Here is a 19,167-nt window from a genome sequence, read left to right as displayed (position 1 = left end):
TGTCATACATTTTAAAATGAACTAATTACGAAGAGACTGTTGAAGAAAAAGAAGAAGAAAATTGCAAATACATTAAAAGAATCGACACCGATTCATGTTTTTTTTACTGTCGTCGTTACAAGAATTAGCTAGGAACATGTTGTACAATAATTTAATAAAAAATATCTTACAGTACCTATACTGTGGTCTGTCGCTAGTTATGCTTAATTTTTTTTTAATTGATATTTTATAAATCTACCCCCAAGCCATTTTTTATAATTTATATAAGGAACACAATGCGTAAAGACTAAGATACATTTTAACGTGAATTATATAATGATAAGTTTCAATTTTACAGGTAAAACTTGTAATTTTCTCAACCGCGTAGGTAAGATAGATTTTCACCTACGTCGAAACAGGCAGTGAAATCATACCTACTCGTATAATAAGCTACATTGCTGGCATAGTGTCCCCGGCAATAGTGAGGCAGTCTAGAGCGCGGGAATGTGCGACACACCCCACAACCCCTTGCCAGAAACACGCATGCGCGGGCCACGTAGATCAGGGCTGGCGAAGTATCGATATAATTATGGCAAGAATAATAAATAAAATACAAAAGAATAGCGACTGAAAGCTGTAGGTACATAAAAGAAATAAAAATCTGTAGGTAAGCAGGATATATCATCACATCTCAGTACCCTGAGAAGAAATCTCGACTCAGGCTCGAGGGTCGCAGACATTTTGACATCAAGCTGCAACGGTTCTACAATTGGACGAAGTAACTATATGTCTGTGTTCCAGGATAAGGTATCTACTTTTCGTAAGGAGGCAGCTTAAGGCAAAATTTGGTTAGATTTGGATTTCAATTTGCGATTATTTTTTTAAATTTATTATAGTAAAAATAGAAAAACTTGGTAATGGCTTCGAATCGATCTCAAATCGTTAAAAATCTCTACTTAGTTCCATTAAATGACGCTTCTTGGTTACTTCCTAAGGTTGTTGTAACTCTTAGAACATATTTTTTCGATTTGATCCTATATTTCTTTGATTATTTTCATTCAATGTCGTTATTGCTTTTGCATTAATCACTGGAGTTCGATAATTCATACTTGGCAGACAGTCTACGTAGAACGCCCCTCACTACGGAACAAACCCACCCTCTATCGATTTTCCACCGCTGGAGCCTAATTTTGTCTGTTTGCCAAAACCTGCGCCTACCACAACATCTCATGAACCATCACCTGGCAACTTAAACTAAACTTAATCATCTTCCCATAAAGTTCATTTTTCTATTGACACAGGAAGTTAGTTATGAGTTGTAACATTTGTTACTACGATTGTTCTAGTGAAGATGGACATTTTGTTGTTCGGTCTTGAGTGTACGGCAATAAAGTCCATTTTACTATAACTCGGGGTAGTGGTCGGCATTTCTAAGCCCCTTGCAACGCCTGAACTGAAAGCTCCAGGTAAAATGTAGGAATCAGTTGCGTTTTAACGCTTTTCAATATTTCTTAGGCAAAATTAATTAAAAACAATTATATTGAGCTCGTATGGGTTATGGAGACTGTGGAAGTGATCAGGTTTTATATAAAAAGTGGAGTTTTCGGTGACTACATGGAGTACTTTTTATAGCACACTGCTGCGTGCATTATTAGTGCAAAAGTGTTTTCACTGGAGTGGTTGTACCTCAAAAGGTGAGTCTTCATTAAATGATTTGTCAGTAAAATACGTCACGTATTTGAAAAGAAGGGAACCTAAATTGCGTGATATTATTATCTTCGTGAGTTGCTGTATAAGTCTTACTAGCGATAGTATTCATAACGATAGGGGGTAAACAAGGTAATAAAAAAATCCTGAAAAGGCAACCTACGATTGCTTCAGAAACCCTTTTGGACTGCTTCCATTTCAATGCCTAATGAAGTATCGGGAATTTGTACTTAAAGATATAAAAATAGAATAATTACTGTTCGCGCAAATCTAGGCAGTACTAAGTAATAATAGCGCCATGCATATCTAATCAATAGCGCTGTAGCGTTGGCTATTTGTAGTCAGTTCTAAGAAATAAGTAGACCTACCTACTTGCTATTTCGTTTAAGATTCGAAATAAATTCACTGTTTTAATTTGTCTGGACTGGGCTAGATTTTGACCAGTCATGATTGTTCTTATGACTTAATATAGGGAACGGAGGACTCAATGTTCTTGACGATATCTTTAAGCAGCAATCCCTTATTTCATGAAAAATACCTTTTCTTTCGTTTAAGGCTAAATGATAAAACAAGTTATAAACATATTTCAACAATACTCTACTAGAAGCCAAAGCGTTCTCGTAATCCATCAATCTACTAAGTAGCTTCACAACTACAAGTCCCTCATCTCTTCCAGCCATGTATCTGCTGCTGATCCTCGCGCTGGTCTGCATCAGCCAGGGGTTTCCGCAGAAGCCGAACCTGGACGCCATATTGAACCGAAGAACTGATGTCTACATAGCTGGGTTCTTCCCGTTTGGCAAGGGTGTCGAGAACTCCAACACTGGTATCTGTTTTAGTTATTTACTTGTGTTGAATTGTTGTGGACAGGTCCTATTTATATCAGTGTAGTATTTAGCTTTCTGTTAGTATCCTAGAAATAGTGATGGAGCCCCGATGAGGGAATAGGTTACGTATATGATAATACACTTTCGCCTGCTCATAGATGACCAGGAAAAGAGTTACGGGAATTTGGCGCAGTTTCAGAATTTCGACTCAAAGGACCATTATGATTAGTAACAGATCTTTCGTAAATTCACTCATTTTGATTTCATCACGACTTGGATAATCTAAGAATGCTTTAGACAATGTTATAAATATTGACGCCTATAATACTATCATTTTCTTATTTCATCCTGCCTTCCTTTATTCCCAAAGGAAACCTTGTATTAGTTTACCGAAATGATGTCACAAGTTTAGTAAGAAACAATATAATATTTGATAAAACGACTTTGGTCAAGTTACTGATACAGTGTTAATGTAAAAGTTTTTACAACTTCGAGAACAACTCTGTTAATAGGTTTTATGTTCCTAAGACTATACTTGAAAGAGTTTTGTGTAACATTTCACTTAGTATATTGGTGTAGTAACAGCTCGGAAACAATGTTTAGTCGTTTGGTTCAGAATTATGAGATGTTCAAAGTTCGTGTCATAAGTTGTAAATAATAAATGACTTGCGATGTTTTTATTAGTTACGCCTCAAAGGAATATGAGTAGGAAGGTTTGCAAATTTTATTAGCTTGTTCAAGTAATAGTTTAGTTTAGTTTAATCGTCATTATACTTCAGTAGAAAGCCTAAACATTGAACGCCTTGTAGGTTACCGGTGACCTGCTTCACTTTAGACTAACAGGTATAATCTTTTAACTTCGCTTTCCCACTTTCCTCGTGACATTTGAAGATGTTTTTTCTCCTTATATCTCATAAGCATAAAATACAATCAGCAGATAGTAAATCGGGTATTTCGTACCTTGATCGATTTGGTAAAACACTAGAATTACCCCAAACTCATTTTGCCCAAAACTAAATGTTTTCAGACCATCCAATAGTACCAACGTTGTCTGCCCACTGTTGTAGGTCGAGGCGTGATGCCGAGCGTGAAGCTGGCGCTGGACCACGTCAACGAGCACGACTCCGTGCTCAGGAACTATCGCCTGCATATGTGGTGGAATGATACCGAGGTACATTAGCCATAGAATTCACTACGTAAAGACTTCGATATTGTATCAAAGACTTAAAAAAAATCTTTAGCAGCTTGCCTTTCTTATTAGAATTAGGGCCTTGCAAAAAAAACTTTCAGCTTTTATTAAATACAGAACGCTGGTCTAACTCTCATGGCCACAGCTCTATATTGTTAAGTACTATTACCTAACTTGCGAGTTATTTCAAGAAACTCTATGGGGACAAAGTATTGATCCATGACACATATATTATGTATACAGAATACTGATCCAAGATGAAAAATCAGTTTCATTTGGCAAATCATGATTTTTAATTGAGATTTCGGTTCTTCTTGGGGTACAAGCTTTCAAATTTTGTAAGCCTCTAACACTTATGAAAAAAGTAACATGCACAGGCCTTCATTTATCGTCCTCCTACTTTGACACAGTGCAATGCGGCCGTGGGAGTGAAGTCATTCTTCGACATGATGCACAGCGGCCCGCACAAGCTGATGCTGTTCGGAGCCGCGTGCACGCACGTCACCGACCCCATCGCCAAGGCCTCCAAGCACTGGCACCTGACGCAGGTACGAGGATTGGCAGTGCATAGATAAGCTCAGGTTACACCAAACCTAAACCTATATACTTGTACGTCTGTACAATCCCTACTATTAATATTATAAACGCGAAAGTAACTCTGTCTGTCACGCTTTCACGTCTAAACCACTGAACTGATTTTAATGAAATTTGGTACAAAGCTAGAGTTGACCTTGAGAAAGAACGTATAGGATAGTTTTTATCCCGAACTTTTGAAGAGTTCTTTTGGAAACGCAATATAACCGACCACGACGCAGGCGAAGCCGCGGGCGAAAAGCTAGTGCTAAATAAATATCCAATTCAGATCATCCATTGTGGTGATGGATGATGCTAGATTTAAATGAACTCTCTGGCTTTCTGGCCGAGTGGCTCTTTTGTGAACACTGATTAAAAATATGCTGATTTTGGGTTTATAAGAATTAATTATTGTTGCCGTCGGCGTACCTGCTGTGTTCGAACCTAATGGTTTGGTACGCGATGATGGCAAGAGACCGGACGGTATGTCTTTGTTCCCTTGGAAGATGGGTAGGCCTTTAGTGTGGGACGCCATTTATGTCGACACTCTTGCGCCATCTCACCTTCCCAGTTCTTCGAGCTGCGCTGGCTCTGCTGCCGCGGCTGCTGAAAACCTCAAACGGCGCAAATATGGTAATCTAGTTGGTAGTTACTTCTTTGAGCCGTTTGGGGTTGAAACTTTTGGGCCGTGGGGGCCGAGTGCCAAAACGTTTTTTAAAGAGCTAGCAAAGCGTCTCGTTGACACTTCTCGTGACCAGAAGGCTGGCTTTTACCTCGCTCAGAGGATTAGCATTGCCATTCAACGTGGCAATGCTGCCAGCCTTTTGGGCACACTCCCAATCGGCAGCGATGCCGATAAATTTCTTGATGCTTTGATTTAATTATTTTTTGTTTTTTAACTTGTAAATATTTAACTCTGTAAAATCGTTATTATGATAAAATATAAGTTGTTTCAAAATTTAAATTACTAGAAATTTTCTTAGATTTTGTCATACCTAAAATGATTTCATACACAGTCTCATACAGTAGTGTGTGTTCGTCTGTTCGTTTGTCTTCCTTGCTCTGTTCTTCCAGCTGTCGTACGCGGACACCCATCCGATGTTCACGAAGGAAGCTTTCCCAAACTTCTTCCGCATCGTGCCCTCGGAGAACGCCTTCAACCTACCCAGGATCAGGCTTCTGCAGCATTTCAATTGGACAAGAGTTGGAACTATTTACCAAAATGAACCTAGATACGCATTAGTGAGTAAACCTGAAATCAAATCTATAATGGGTACCATAGGTCCTTCAAAACATTTCTGAAATGAACCAATTCTTTCAGGCTCATAATCGTTTGCTCGCTGACCTGGACTCCAACGGATTTCTAATAGAAGAAACCCAGAGTTTTGCCACTGAGGTGAAGACAGCACTCTCGAAGTTAAAAGAGAAGGATGTGAGAATAATCCTGGGAAACTTCAACGAAACCTGGGCTTTGAAGATATTCTGCGAGGCTTACAAGTAAGTTTTAATCTCATTATACACAGCGAATCGGAAGTCCGATCTACCATTTTATCCAATACCAAGTGGTAACGAAAAGCAATGTTTATCTTTAAAATTACGACGACTTTAAAAAGACGACTCCTCCAGGACTGTTTCTTTTCAATAAATGCTCGTGTCGCGGGAGTTTTACAAACATACAAATCGCAAGACACCCAGTCTCACATATCACAAAAAGGCTTGTCTTACGTGGATCTAACCTGCAGCTATGGGTGTAATGTGGTAGCCCCATCCACTCGGCTAACGGTGCAGTCTTTTTGATGACGGATTACAAATCTATTCCAGTCTAGAGATGTACGGCCGCGCGTACACCTGGCTCCTGCTGGGCACGTACAGCAACAAGTGGTGGCTGCGCCGGGCGCCCTGCTCCAAGAGGAACCTCACCACCGCGCTGGACACCACCATCCTGACAGACCTGCTCCCGCTGTCCACCACTGGGGAAACTACCGTGTCTGGTATTGTGAGTAGATGTTGCCTATTTATCCTACTAATATTGTAGTGCGAGAGTTTGTAAGTATGGATGGATGTTTAAACCCTGATTTAAATGTTTCGGTTCGTAGTGGGTCCCTCTGGCAACTGCAATAATGTTGATGCTTTAAAGTATACGCAGAGCACCTTACGTACTTATGTACACGAATGACATTTCTGTTTCAGACAGCAAAAGATTATCAAGTGGAATATGACAGAAGAAGAGGTTTGGAGTATTCCAGGTTCCATGGATATACTTATGATGGTATGGAAAACATTTCTTAATGAATCAAAATAAATCTACCTTCTGAATTCTTGAAAGCTGTATTAGCATCCAAGTTTTATGAACTAAAACTTCATTTATTTCTGATAAGGTATATGGGCGATGGCATTGGCGATACAAACAGTGGCACAACGAGTAAGATCTAAATACAAAGAGAAGACCGTGCAGGACTTCAAGTATCGCGACAAGGAGTGGGAGCAACTGTTTCTGGATGCTCTCAGCAATGTTACCTTTGAGGGTGTAACGGTTGGTAGCAAAATTATTACTCACCATTTTCATACAAACCTATGCTTGTAAGTGGAAAATATTTTTCTTCTTCTTTTATTTTCTATTTCTGTTTCTTTTGTTGTTCTTGGTCAATAAGATACCATAATAGATCAATCATTTTTATCTTATTTTACTTGAGCGAAAACATATTGGCAATATTTCATGAATATTGGTATAGGCATAGGTATATGGTTTGTTTTCTTTCGAAATATAATAGAAATTATTGAGTGCTGTATTCTCACACTCCACTTAATTTAATTAAACATACTTAAATGCCTATTTCTCATTAAAATCCTTTCACGATAAATAATATTCAATTTGCAGGGCCCAGTTCGTTTCTATGATAACGAGCGCAAGGCGTCGATTCTGCTGAAGCAGTTCCAAGGTGACGGCACTGGGGAGGTGAAAGTGGGCGAGTACTGCGCTGAGAGGGACCACCTCGACCTGGCCAGTGGGGAGCCCTTCCGATGGTTTGGAAAGTAAGTTGTTGCATAGAGAAATGTACTTCGCCAATCGTTTTGCACGGGTGCTGTGATGTGTCTTATCAACCTATTTAATGTTCGTAAAATACAAACTTGCGAATCCTTGATCATCGCCCCAATTTTTAAGCGGTTGAAACATTGAATTTGTAATGATAGTCTAATATATTGGAACACCATTACTACTTTGGTAGTGTTCTTTGAACGCGGCTTTCTAAATTTTTTCTGCACAAAGACACCCAGACTTAGGACAGGCATTCCAAGATCACACAAATGCTTGTTCTATGCGGAAAAGGAATCCGGGGCACGTTGCGCTCCGTAGGTTTGGCGTGGTGAACTCAACCATATAGTAATCCTTATGTTGATACTTTTTATCCCATCGCACAATATTTCCTTTATCAGGAACCCTCCGAAGGACCGCACGTTGCGCCTGATCGAGCACACGCAGGTCAACATCACGATCTACTCCATCCTGGTGTCCTGCTCCGTGCTGGGCATCCTGCTCGCCACCGGCTTTCTCGCCATGAATATACACTACAGGAACCAAAGGTAAGGAGAGGCTTCCAAGATATGTATATTTTTAAGTACCTATTAAATGCCCGTTATGTTTTTTTTATCCTTCCCGCAATAAGGTAATTCAATTCCTTGTGGCATTCGTAGCTTTCGAAGATCACAGAAAAGCTTATCGAACCCGCGATGCTAATTTACTTGAGAAATCGATGTCCTTTGGTGATACAAATCTTAATACTGTTTGAACATAATGACCATTGGCACCACTCTTCCCCAGGTACATAAAAATGTCATCTCCCCACTTGAACAACCTGATCATCGTAGGCTGCATGCTGACGTACCTGAGCGTCATCTTCCTGGGCCTGGACTCCAGCCTCAGCAGCATCGGTACGTATCCGAAGACCAATCCGTGTTCTGAGCTGATTTGCCTAACTAACATCTTTGTGTTGTTTCTAACTTTGGAACCGAAGGTAAAGATCATGCTCATGACATTTCTGATCATAAATTATGGGTGTGGTGCTGAGTAATTGGTTCATTAAATCGAATAGAAATAAGGTATAAACAAAGGAAACTTGACAATCAGGTTTAATCTAATGTTAGTCAAACCATTGTGCTTTTACAGTTTTGAATTACGTCTAAGCTCTTTCTGCTTACATCATCATAACTCATTAAAATTTTCTTACATGATGCAGACTTTAAATACTTATTGACTGGATTTTTATTTTCCAATTTTTTTTTCTAAATATAACCATATTGCTCAGCTCCCATCTACTGACTAAAAAACTAAATTAAATAAAAAGTTAAATTTCCGAATCTTCTAAGCAGGCACATTCAACTCGCATGTCGCTAGCACTTCATGGTCCACGCTACTATGTCATCTGGTCTCATCATTGCCATTGATTCTTAGGTCTTTCTCAGGACACGCCGCACGGAGGTAAAGCTTGATCCCACCCCCAAAGCTTCAGCTTCAATCCTGGGCTATGTGGATCCTCAACCAAATTTTGGGAACTACCCTACCTTGATAGAATTTTAATTCTGAGAAAGACCTAGGCGGTTTTCTAGGTCGGAGGAGTCGCGCATGTTTCCAAGTTTTGGTTTGTTTGCTCCTTCATATGCGATGCTTTCGTTGGTTCGTATGTCTCTGTATTACCTTACCTGTTAGTCTGATAACTTGTGTGTGCTTTGTATTGACAGACCAAAGTTGTTCACCTAGATCTCCTGTTTTCTGATATTAATCATGTATGGTATTGATTCTATAGTCCTTCTGGTTTGTGAATGTATAATAATTTAGTTTCTTGGAAAATCTTTGGTCTGTTCAAGAGTATAGATCTATTGTATCATGTATTTTTGTTTATTTTCGAAAATTCTGTGTTGATTTACCATTACTTAAAGTCAATCAGCTACCCTTATGTTTTGAACAGCCATTTTTAGTTAAATTTCTGTACTTTATTTGACCCACTGCACGTTTTTATATTATTTGCAAAAATAAATAATAAATTTAAATAATATGTACCTATAAATATGTGGATTTAAAACAAACAATTGTGTGTAATATAAATAGAACATTTGATCGGGATCCAGCATAACTACAAACACTCTATGTCTATCATTAAACATAATTAAATTCTCTTACAAAAGTTACGACCTCAATTCTAAGCAAAGTCATATTTTCATCTTCTTCATTTGCTGGGTCCCGAAGCAATTAGTGTCTCCTCAAAATCTTAACGTGTTATAATAAGACCACGCTCTCCGCCTCCTCAGCGGCCTTCCCTTACATCTGCACGGCGCGCGCCTGGCTGCTGATGGCCGGGTTCAGTCTCGCGTTTGGAGCCATGTTCTCCAAGACTTGGAGGGTCCACTCCATCTTCACTGATGTCAAGCTAAATAAGAAGGTTCGTTGATTTTAAAATGATCTTTAACCAATTCTTCCTGTTTTGTTCCCTGTTGTATCCCTGGGAAACATCAAATAAAGGAGGGTAATGATTTTCCAGCTATTTAATTACCGAAGCCGTTGTCTTCACAAAGTAGAAATGCATTTTAATCTTTATAGATATTTAAAACTTATCGCTTCCTTAAAAAATTGTTAACAAGTGCATGGTTTGTTTTCAGGTAATAAAGGACTACCAGCTGTTCATGGTGGTGGGAGTGCTGCTGGTCATCGACCTGGCCATTATGACCACGTGGCAGGTCTCCGACCCCTTCTATCGTGCCACGAAACAGATGGACCCTTATGTAAGGACTGTTGATAGCAGTAGTTACGAGTACGTAGAAACATTTGTCCTGGATGGATGTCAGGACTTCTGACCACTAGACTAATAGGCCAGTCGAATGTTCCTTTACTATTTTTCTGTCCAGTGAGTCAGATGTGAACATTGCTATTGTTTAACTATTAGTGGGTCAGCGAAGAGGAGTAAATCAGTAATCAAAAGAAAAATATCAAGTTACAATTATTCTTTATTTCAGCCTCATCCAACGAGCGAAGACATCGTGATAGTCCAGGAGAATGAGTACTGCCAGTCTGAAAGGATGACCATCTTTATTGGTATCATTTATGCATACAAGGGCCTCTTGTTGGTGAGTCGAAACCTCCTAATGTTGTACAACATCTAAATGCGGTCGTCTGGAAGACAGAATCAGATTTGAGATGCTCATTGATTAGTATTTTTTTGGGTCGTTAACTTCCAACGATTTGGCTAAGTTTTAAGATACGCAGATCTAAAGAAGTTTACATATATAGGGGTGAATTTCCCGGACCCAAAAATTGCGTGGCATCGATGAAATCGGTACTAAAAAGCATTGTTATAATGTTCTAACATTTTTTTTTAGGTAGATGACATAAAAATCTATCTGTAGCACTAAATATTTTATTAATATAATTAATAGGTTTTCCAAAAAAAAAAGTTAAACCACATAATCTTTCATCGCCGTGTTTGTCCACGACTCACCTTGATGTATTAAAGTCATCATTGATCAAAAATGTATCGTTATTTATATTAAAACTTAGTTTTATTTGGTTCGTGAATAGTTAGAGTATTGACTCGGAATACATTTATTCAAATATTTACACAATACAACGTATGGTTAATGAAAAACCATTTGTCCCAGAACTACCTTTCATCGCCATGTCCTAAACATATTTGAGAATATTGCATATTCTAACGTTTTGCGTCGCTCCCGTTTTGCGTTAAACGTTGCATATAAGTAACGTCGAAAGGCTAGACAAGGAACGACGTGTGTACGTGCCTGCGTTTTCGAGCTATAATTAAAAGTATTCAATTTTTTTGGTACTGGACATTTTTTCTTTCATCGCCGTGGATAGGTCTAACTTCTATTTCAATAAGTTTTTAATCTCGATTGAGCATTCAATACAATGCCATTTATATTAAGCTTATTTGTAAAGTGTTCATTACTGTGAATTATTACCAGTTTTTTAGTAAATTGAATTATACCCCTTGATTTTCATCGCCGTGCTCTCATTTCCGTGGTTTCCGTGGACAAAATTTGCTATGGCAATGAAAAAAAATACACGGGAATGAAAAAAATATCATCGCCGTGCCTTGTAAAACAGTTTCCTTTCATTGCCGTGGCCACGTGTTTCATTTCCGTGACTTATGTTTGTTTCGCCACTAGACAGGAATGTATCTATTTATAGTTATATTATAAAAATAATATCATGTGTGACTGGATTTTTACACATTATATTCTATTATTATTGCGTATAAATGAATAGTATTTATTTTTGTTTCAATGATTAACTTTATCATTTAAATATTCTTGTACACTATAATAACATTTCATTGCCATGGACGCCTGTTTCATTGCCGTGCATGCATGTTTCATCGCCGTGGCACGGAATTTTCAATCTTGTATATCTCGTTAGTTTTTTAAGCTATCTGCTAGATATTAAGCAAAACTGCATATCTGATCGAAAACTTGAGAAAACACTATTTTTTATTGTTCTAAAGTTGAAGAATAAAAAATCCACGGAAATGAAGATTTTTTTGGACCTGTTGAAATTCACCCATAGAATACCAACATCACTTTTTGCGTTTTTTGAAACGTCTCCCGCATTGAAAAATTTCATTCAATTTCAATTTCAAGTAAGCATTTAAGTCACATGCACAATAATCCCAAACTCGACAAAAGGCGAGCACACGAGGATCACACATTTGATTAACCTACGCGGGGATCAAACTCGCGACACTCGTCTATCCGTGCAGTCCATGACTTACGACTATCGTGTTTACCTGTGCAGGTGTTCGGCGCGTTCCTGGCGTGGGAGACACGTCACGTATCGATCCCGGCGCTCAACGACTCGCAGCACATCGGCCTGTCCGTGTACAACGTGCTCATCATGTGCATCATGGGAGCTGCTATCACACTCGTGAGTGTAAACCTTATTCTTCCGGGTTGAAAAATTTAATGGCTTTAACCCACATCTAAAGCTTATGGGTGCGACGAAAATAACTATAGATCGATAGAGAAAGACATCAATTACAAATTATTATAATTATACTAGGAATGATCACGTGTTTTTTTGATGTAATAAATAGCATCATTAGACTATTACGCTCGGAAAGCCAGTAACCTCAATCTACTAGTCTCAAACATTTTTCCAAGCTGGTTTTTCTTCCTCAGGTACTTCAAGACCATAAAGATGCGTTATTCGTATTGATCGCCATCTTCATCATATTCTGCACGACGGGTACGCTGTGTCTCGTCTTCGTACCAAAGGTATGAAGAGTTTATCATACTTTTTTATTTTACTTTGGGTTTCAGAGCAACTAATGTAATGCAAGCAAATTATTATTTTTTGGGTAATATGTCAATTGTATTCAAACTAAACTTCAGCTGCAATATGTACTTGAAATGCAGTCCGTCCGTTTAGAGCTTAGCGTTATCGCCGACAAACAGTTCAATCGTTTGTGCTGTTGAGGTCAAATTGGTCAGCTGTTACCCTGATTAAGCGAGCCAGGCATCTTCTTGTATAAGAGTGAACCAATTAAAGCCCGTGCTCATGCTACCTGTCCCCCCGCCAGCTGCTGGAGCTGCGCCGCAACGGTCCAGGCGGCGCGGGCACGGGCCGCATCCGCGCCACGCTGCGGCCCGCGTCCACGCACGAGTGCCGCGAGCCGGGGCCCGAGCTGGAGCGCCGCCTCAAGGAGCTGCGCCAGTACAACAACCGCTACCGCCGCACGCTGCAGGCCAAGGAGAACGAACTGCAGGTCACGACTACTAACAACCCCACACCACACACGTTTCCAACCAGTAGTACTTTTCCGCTGCTGGTTGTTGCAATTAATAAGGCGAGCTCTATATAGGGTAAACAGTGTCTAGGTCCCACAACTGTATCCGTCTTATTTTTTAAAGAGGAAGGAATTTGTCATGGAACCCTAGGGATAGACATATTGTCAAAATTTAAGCTATTAACAAATCATAATATATACTTTTTACACTGTCTAAAAATATTGTAATATCAAAGTGTCATAAGAAAATTCATAAAACAGCTATTACTCATAAGCTATAATAATCAAGGGTCATCTATTTTTATCAAAATAATTTAATTTGTTTAAGCGGCCAAGCGTGTGGACGTAAACCGAAACATTTGGCGTTTGCTTTTGATGTTTGTATGAAATTAGTCACGGTTTACATTTAAAATCCGGGTTTATTCATCTCTCTAATTTAATCATAAGAGTAGGTATTTATTCAGATAATAGTTATTCTTCAGGTTGTTTTTATTTTTTATTACATACTTGTTTAATAATACAAAAATAATCTTACCGGGAATTAAAGCCCTTTTTCCTATCCGTCCAATCTAAACTTCACTTTAGCAGTCAATAGTCCTCGATAAGTCATTGATAAGTTGCATGTGTACATAGATGCTGCTCAGTAAACTGGGAAGTGACGCCAGCTCGGAGTCATCCACGACGCGCGACTCTCGGTCTCCAGCCACTCAGAGGACCAGACTGCCCGTACCTAAGGAGAACATCAGTCATCCTGGTAAGACTTCCTAATTTAACTAATTGTTCAGCTGGATAGTTAAGGACAAGAGGAGACCTCACGGCAGGCGAAAAAGAAAACAACGGAACGAACTCGACTCTTTCGCACGAAAATGCCCCTTTAAGCCATATACCGGGAAATAGAATTAAGGAATGGAGGCCTCTTGCCCTGCAGTGGGGTTCTAATGGCAGATAGTAATAATTGTTGAGCATCATTCATTTAGTTTAGGTTTGAAAATTTAGAAATCCAATCTTGAAATTAAACAGTTGGGGGTAATATTTGTAGTGTTTGCCAATAATTGGGATCTCATCTGAAGAACTACACACGTAGAATATAATACATATGAGCTGAGAGGAATCTGAAACGAACAACATTCTAACATTCTAGTAGGAACACTGAAAGATTGCCATATGATGTGGATATGAACAATTATAGTAGGTTCTTAGGTTTACGCGAATGTTAGACATTGAAATAAAACTAGATTTTAGATCCCTAGAACTGAAATCTAAAATTAAACTCAACAAAATCCGTAAATGTAGTTTTATTTCAATGAAGAATTGTAATTTCTTTTTCAGAAACAAGTGATATAACATCAGTGTGCAGTTTGAGCGCTTCAGCTGGCGCCGAGGCTGAATATATAAATCTACAAAACCAAGCACCTATTGAAAAGTAAGTTACTATATCACATAACATAACCCAATATCATCCCACACAATCCTCAGGTCCTGAGATCAGGTAACTAGATAACTAATAAACACACTCAATATGTTTAATAAATAGATTAATAGCACCTATACACAAAACGACCTGTGCTCATCATACACATTTTGACTTGAGTAGAAATGAACTCACAACTTACAGTTTAGCAGTCAAGGCCAAAAAACGACTATCAGTCATCATCTGTTAATGATAAATTGTGTATTATATTTTTTATTTAATTTGTGACAGGCCAAAACCATCAGCACCCCCAGAGCCTCTGAAAGATCCGCCTCCTAAAGAGCCAAAGAAAGAACAGACGAAGAACGTGTCTTTCAAGAACCACCTGGACTACACCAGCCCGCCATCATCTAAAGCTGTTCCGGAGAAGGACCAACTCGCCAAACTCCCGTATGGATGGACCGCTGAGGTAAGGAGTAAAGGATATAGAACCTTAGTAGGGACAGCATAGAGTATTTAATTAAATGGAGTTAAGTTAGAGACATCCATTTAATTCTAATAAATTCACTCTTACATATTTACAGGAACCATCAGAGCCCCCGAAACCGACAAAAGCTCAGGAACCAGCAAAAGCAGAAGCAAAGACGATACCAGCTCTGAAGACCAGCGACACACCAACAGCTAAGTCCATGCCAGCGAAGGTCCAGGAACCCATGTACACAAAGGCAGCGACACCGAAGGTTGTCAAGGTATTTACATTTTGCTTTTCATCCTAAGATATCTTACTAACCTTCTTTTAGTAAATTTATTCTCCCTTCACTATAATTTGAACCCAATCAGTAATTTTTCAATAATAATTTACTACTTATGCTCTTACCTGTACCCACCATACCTAGTAGCAAACCCCTCTCTTAAATGTATTTTGTTTAATTTCTGCCTCCATAGTTTTACTATTTACACATAAGTTAATTGGCTTATAAGGTTTTATCCATCAAACTACCTTGGAACTGGGATGGGATAAACACGTTCAGGCGTTTAAAATATTGGTAAATTGATTGGGTATCCCCAAATTCTTGTACCGTCAGAGTAAAGATCCTCCTGAGCCTCACAAATGCGTCAAAGCTCCAGAACCGACGAGAGTCGAAGTTAAGGCATATTCTGGTCTGAAGAACGGTGACGCACCTAGTGCCAGGCACGTGCCTGCCAAGATACAGGAGCCTTTGTATGCTAAGGCCGCACCAAAAGTTAATAAGGTATTCGTAAGTCAAGTATTTCAAAATTTTGTAAGAGGCTGCGAGCCCATTAAATTGTAATTAGGCCTAAAAATTTATGAAGAAAACATAAAGTTCAACTTCCAGAGTTCAGGATTCAAAGAGGAGTTCATTTGCTGTATTGACATATCCGATTTTTACTTAGGTTGATTAATGGACATCACAAGAAACGAGAAAAGCAAGCACTGAATGAACGCTCATCGTTTTTAATGAGGATAAGTTTCTAATGCATGCAAAAACCTGCCTTTCAGACGCCAGAACTTCAGAAGAAGGTACTAAAATCACAAGACTCATTGTCAACGAAGACGACGCCCTCAAGAGAGCACAAACCTCCTGCGAGGGGTCACCGCCGGATGTCCAGCGTGAGCCAGGCGGCGCTGCTGACAGACCTGATGCATGTCTCCGTGGACAAGGATGATATGGAACCTCCTCCTGGTCTAGAAAGAAAAGTTATAGGTAGGTATCACCCGATTCCTGTAATCTTTGCGGTATGGAAACACCACTTTTCGATTCAATAAAATAGGTTTACTAACTTTTAAAAATACGTTTGTTTGTTCAGGTCAAGAAAGAGATCCAGTTCCTATAATAAAATCTAAACAGGAACCAGAAGATATTTTAGACATCGATGATTATTCTTCAACGGAAAGAAGAAAATCATGTAAGTTCTAATAAAACATGATTATAAATTTTGAAACCTTATTTCGATGTCGAATAACACAATCTTCTTTTCAGGTCAAAGGAGAGACTCGGAGAAGAGGAAGAAAGAATTTATAGTGGTCCAAAGCGACTTATGGGACACGAATACTTTCCAGTATACCTGTCAGAAGTCGCCGCCAGCAGGTGAGAGCGGCACAGGTGAACACACTTCAGTTTTCTTGAGTAGAGGTAGAGTAGTTGAGGGAGTAGAAAATACTATTTGTAATTCAATGAAGTAATATAAACTGCAATCAAATTTCAAAGATATTGTGCCATTTAACCTACATTTTAAATTGAAAGTATCCATTATTCAACGTCCCTATTCTTTGAAACTATTGCAGCTGGTCATCATCATTCTCCAATGCAGAGGAGTGTGTCGGAGAAGAGCAGACAGTCTCAATCTTCGCCTCACCATCACAGGTATTTAAAGTAGAACTAAATCAGCATAGTCAGTGGCGCTATCGAAGACACGTTAGAAACGGTTCCCATGCCAGTTGCAAAAATATGTGCAACTTAGACAAATAAATAACCTACATTCATGTTATTACCGCCTTTCTAAAAATCACTTATGATTTCAGGGAAACCGACACAAGAAGTATGGAAAGAAGAGCTTCAAACGCTTCTATAAATTATGGTAAGTTTTCAGATGGTTTTCTTCTGTTTTTTTTTATCTGTTAGACAATAAGTGAACTTTTTTTTGTTCTTTTAGCAGGCACTGGCACTGGAACAAGAGGTGGCACGCCTGAAGGTTACCGGGAAGCAGAAACACTAAGAATGACTGATAGGTTATCAAAGGTAAGTTTTAGTCTGTGTTAGTAACTCGTTATTATTATCCATTACTCCTAAACGGCAAAAAAGTAATGGTATTGTACTAACATAAGTATCTACTTATTTCCAGCGCCGAGGGTCAGAGTTCCCGCAACCTGTAAGCACACCACCACAGCAGACGCAAGTCAAGCGAAGACAATCAGCAGCCCAAGTCAGGTCCTATCAAGAAGAGAGGATAGAAGAACGAAACAAAACTAAAACTGAATCCACTCCTCGGAGGCACGACGACATACCTCGAAAGCCTCTTCCTGAACCAGTTCCAGAAGCAGATTCCTGGAAACCAGACCCTGATACCATTAGAGTCTCGAAGAACCAGGAGTCTCCAGCGAAAAGGCTGAGGCAGGAGGCGGAGCCCCTCAAGAGGGCGAAGGGTGTGGGAGACTCTCCAAGACTGACGCAGGCCAGCCACACACCAAGACCTGATCACCACAAGAGCAGTCCTAATGTTGCGTCGAGGCACAAAACTGGTATGTTTGCATTGTCGTTTATTACTTCATACCACATTAAAACTTACTCTTTTCTCTTGATTTAAGCAAAATTACTATCAAAGACGTTATTGATGTAACCTATAATACCTATTGTACTTGCAGATTCACCAAATAAACGGGAGGATCGGAAGTCGGCGACATACAGATCAGACTCAAAGCGTCAAGATTCAGTAGACCAGCGTAAGATGTACACGGCGAGCTCGGAATCCGAACTCTTTGAGTGCGCCATCTTGCCTATCTTCCACAAACTCCTCACGGAGCGCCACAAGAGCCAGCCGCACGGACTGAACCTCAGCTACGGAGTCAGCTGTCCCAATATCTCGATCAAATGCGATATAGTTGAATATTTGTAAGAATCGGTGTCTTAGATTTGCTCAGGATGAGGTTACACGCGCGCTAGTACAAAGTCTAACTACAATCCAACAAGTTTATAAAACGAATCTATCACTCAATAGTTATGCTAACCTAAAATATTTTGCGAAATCATTTTCTAAAAGTGATTTTTGTAAATACACATTAAATACTGAAGAAAGTATTTAGTATAAAATATCGAAGTATCTAGATAGTATTAACTGCAATAACGAAGTAAAAATGTAGTTATAAATTATCTATTTTTCCCCAAAAACAGATGCGTTTTATAAACTTCCCGCCAAACAAAGTAATAGAGTAGCTACTAGAATAAATACCTGTTCCTATTCTATTATTTCTATACTACTGGAGCAGTGAAACATATTATTAACTGCTAGTGATTGTTTGTGCAAATGACGATATTGTTTAGAATGTTTAGAGAAATGTATTTAACGATACAGGCCTCAAAATTTCTATTATTTATGTGTTGTTATTGGTGTTACAGAATGTAGTAAAAATTCTAAATAATTTAGATAAATAATACAATCATCGACAAGTTCGCTCACGGGTCTATATTGTAATAATGTAAAATATCGAAAGTATTAAATTTTAACATCGAATAAGTGTAAAAAGATTTAGTAAAATCGCACAGGATCTGTTTACGCACAGCAATGGTAACCCACTGTTGGGCAAACTTTCCATATATTTTATTTGTGATATACCTAGTCAAATTAGTTGTTAGATTTAATGTGTTCAGTTGTTTATAAATTTTATCTAATTTGTAGGAATTTGTAGAAATAAAGTCGGCAACACCATCAGTTGTTCAATTTACGACCTACGTGTTTATGTTCTCTCTGCATACCGACTGTTCTATCATTTTTTCTAATGTATAAGAAAACTTTTTGTCTATTTGCACGTAATTTTAAAGACTTGATAGTGTATAAGTTTTAAATATAATGTAATAAATAATTTGGTTACATAAGTTTTCTTTATTTTATCCTGATTTTTAACAATAACAAATAGTTAAGCTTAAAAATTCTCCCTGTTACTAGATATTTGTT

The 19,167-nt window shown here is 38.7% G+C and overlaps 1 protein-coding gene across 1 annotated transcript; it reads left to right on the top strand.

The window, feature by feature from the left end:
* The first annotated feature begins 1,259 nt into the window (after positions 1-1,259).
* Positions 1,260-18,996, top strand: LOC113497874 (gamma-aminobutyric acid type B receptor subunit 2). The gene is made up of 31 exons (XM_026877634.1): positions 1,260-1,673; positions 2,363-2,512; positions 3,581-3,684; positions 4,113-4,250; positions 5,350-5,517; positions 5,597-5,772; positions 6,097-6,271; positions 6,466-6,544; positions 6,654-6,808; positions 7,154-7,308; positions 7,711-7,857; positions 8,096-8,205; positions 9,580-9,710; positions 9,928-10,050; positions 10,282-10,392; positions 12,074-12,202; positions 12,457-12,552; positions 12,858-13,043; positions 13,698-13,818; positions 14,394-14,487; positions 14,767-14,944; positions 15,060-15,224; positions 15,561-15,728; positions 15,998-16,202; positions 16,306-16,404; positions 16,479-16,586; positions 16,784-16,862; positions 17,021-17,076; positions 17,152-17,237; positions 17,341-17,737; positions 17,861-18,996. The coding sequence occupies exons 2-31, from the start codon at positions 2,365-2,367 to the stop codon at positions 18,109-18,111; spliced, it is 4,338 nt and encodes a 1,445-aa protein (XP_026733435.1). The 5' UTR covers positions 1,260-1,673; positions 2,363-2,364; the 3' UTR covers positions 18,112-18,996.
* Positions 18,997-19,167: the final 171 nt, after the last annotated feature.

Source organism: Trichoplusia ni, chromosome 10 (assembly GCF_003590095.1).
Source record: "Trichoplusia ni isolate ovarian cell line Hi5 chromosome 10, tn1, whole genome shotgun sequence".
Taxonomy (NCBI): domain Eukaryota; kingdom Metazoa; phylum Arthropoda; class Insecta; order Lepidoptera; family Noctuidae; genus Trichoplusia; species Trichoplusia ni.
The sequence above is the reverse complement of the archived record's forward strand: the minus strand, read 5'-3'. Positions and strand labels throughout refer to the sequence as shown.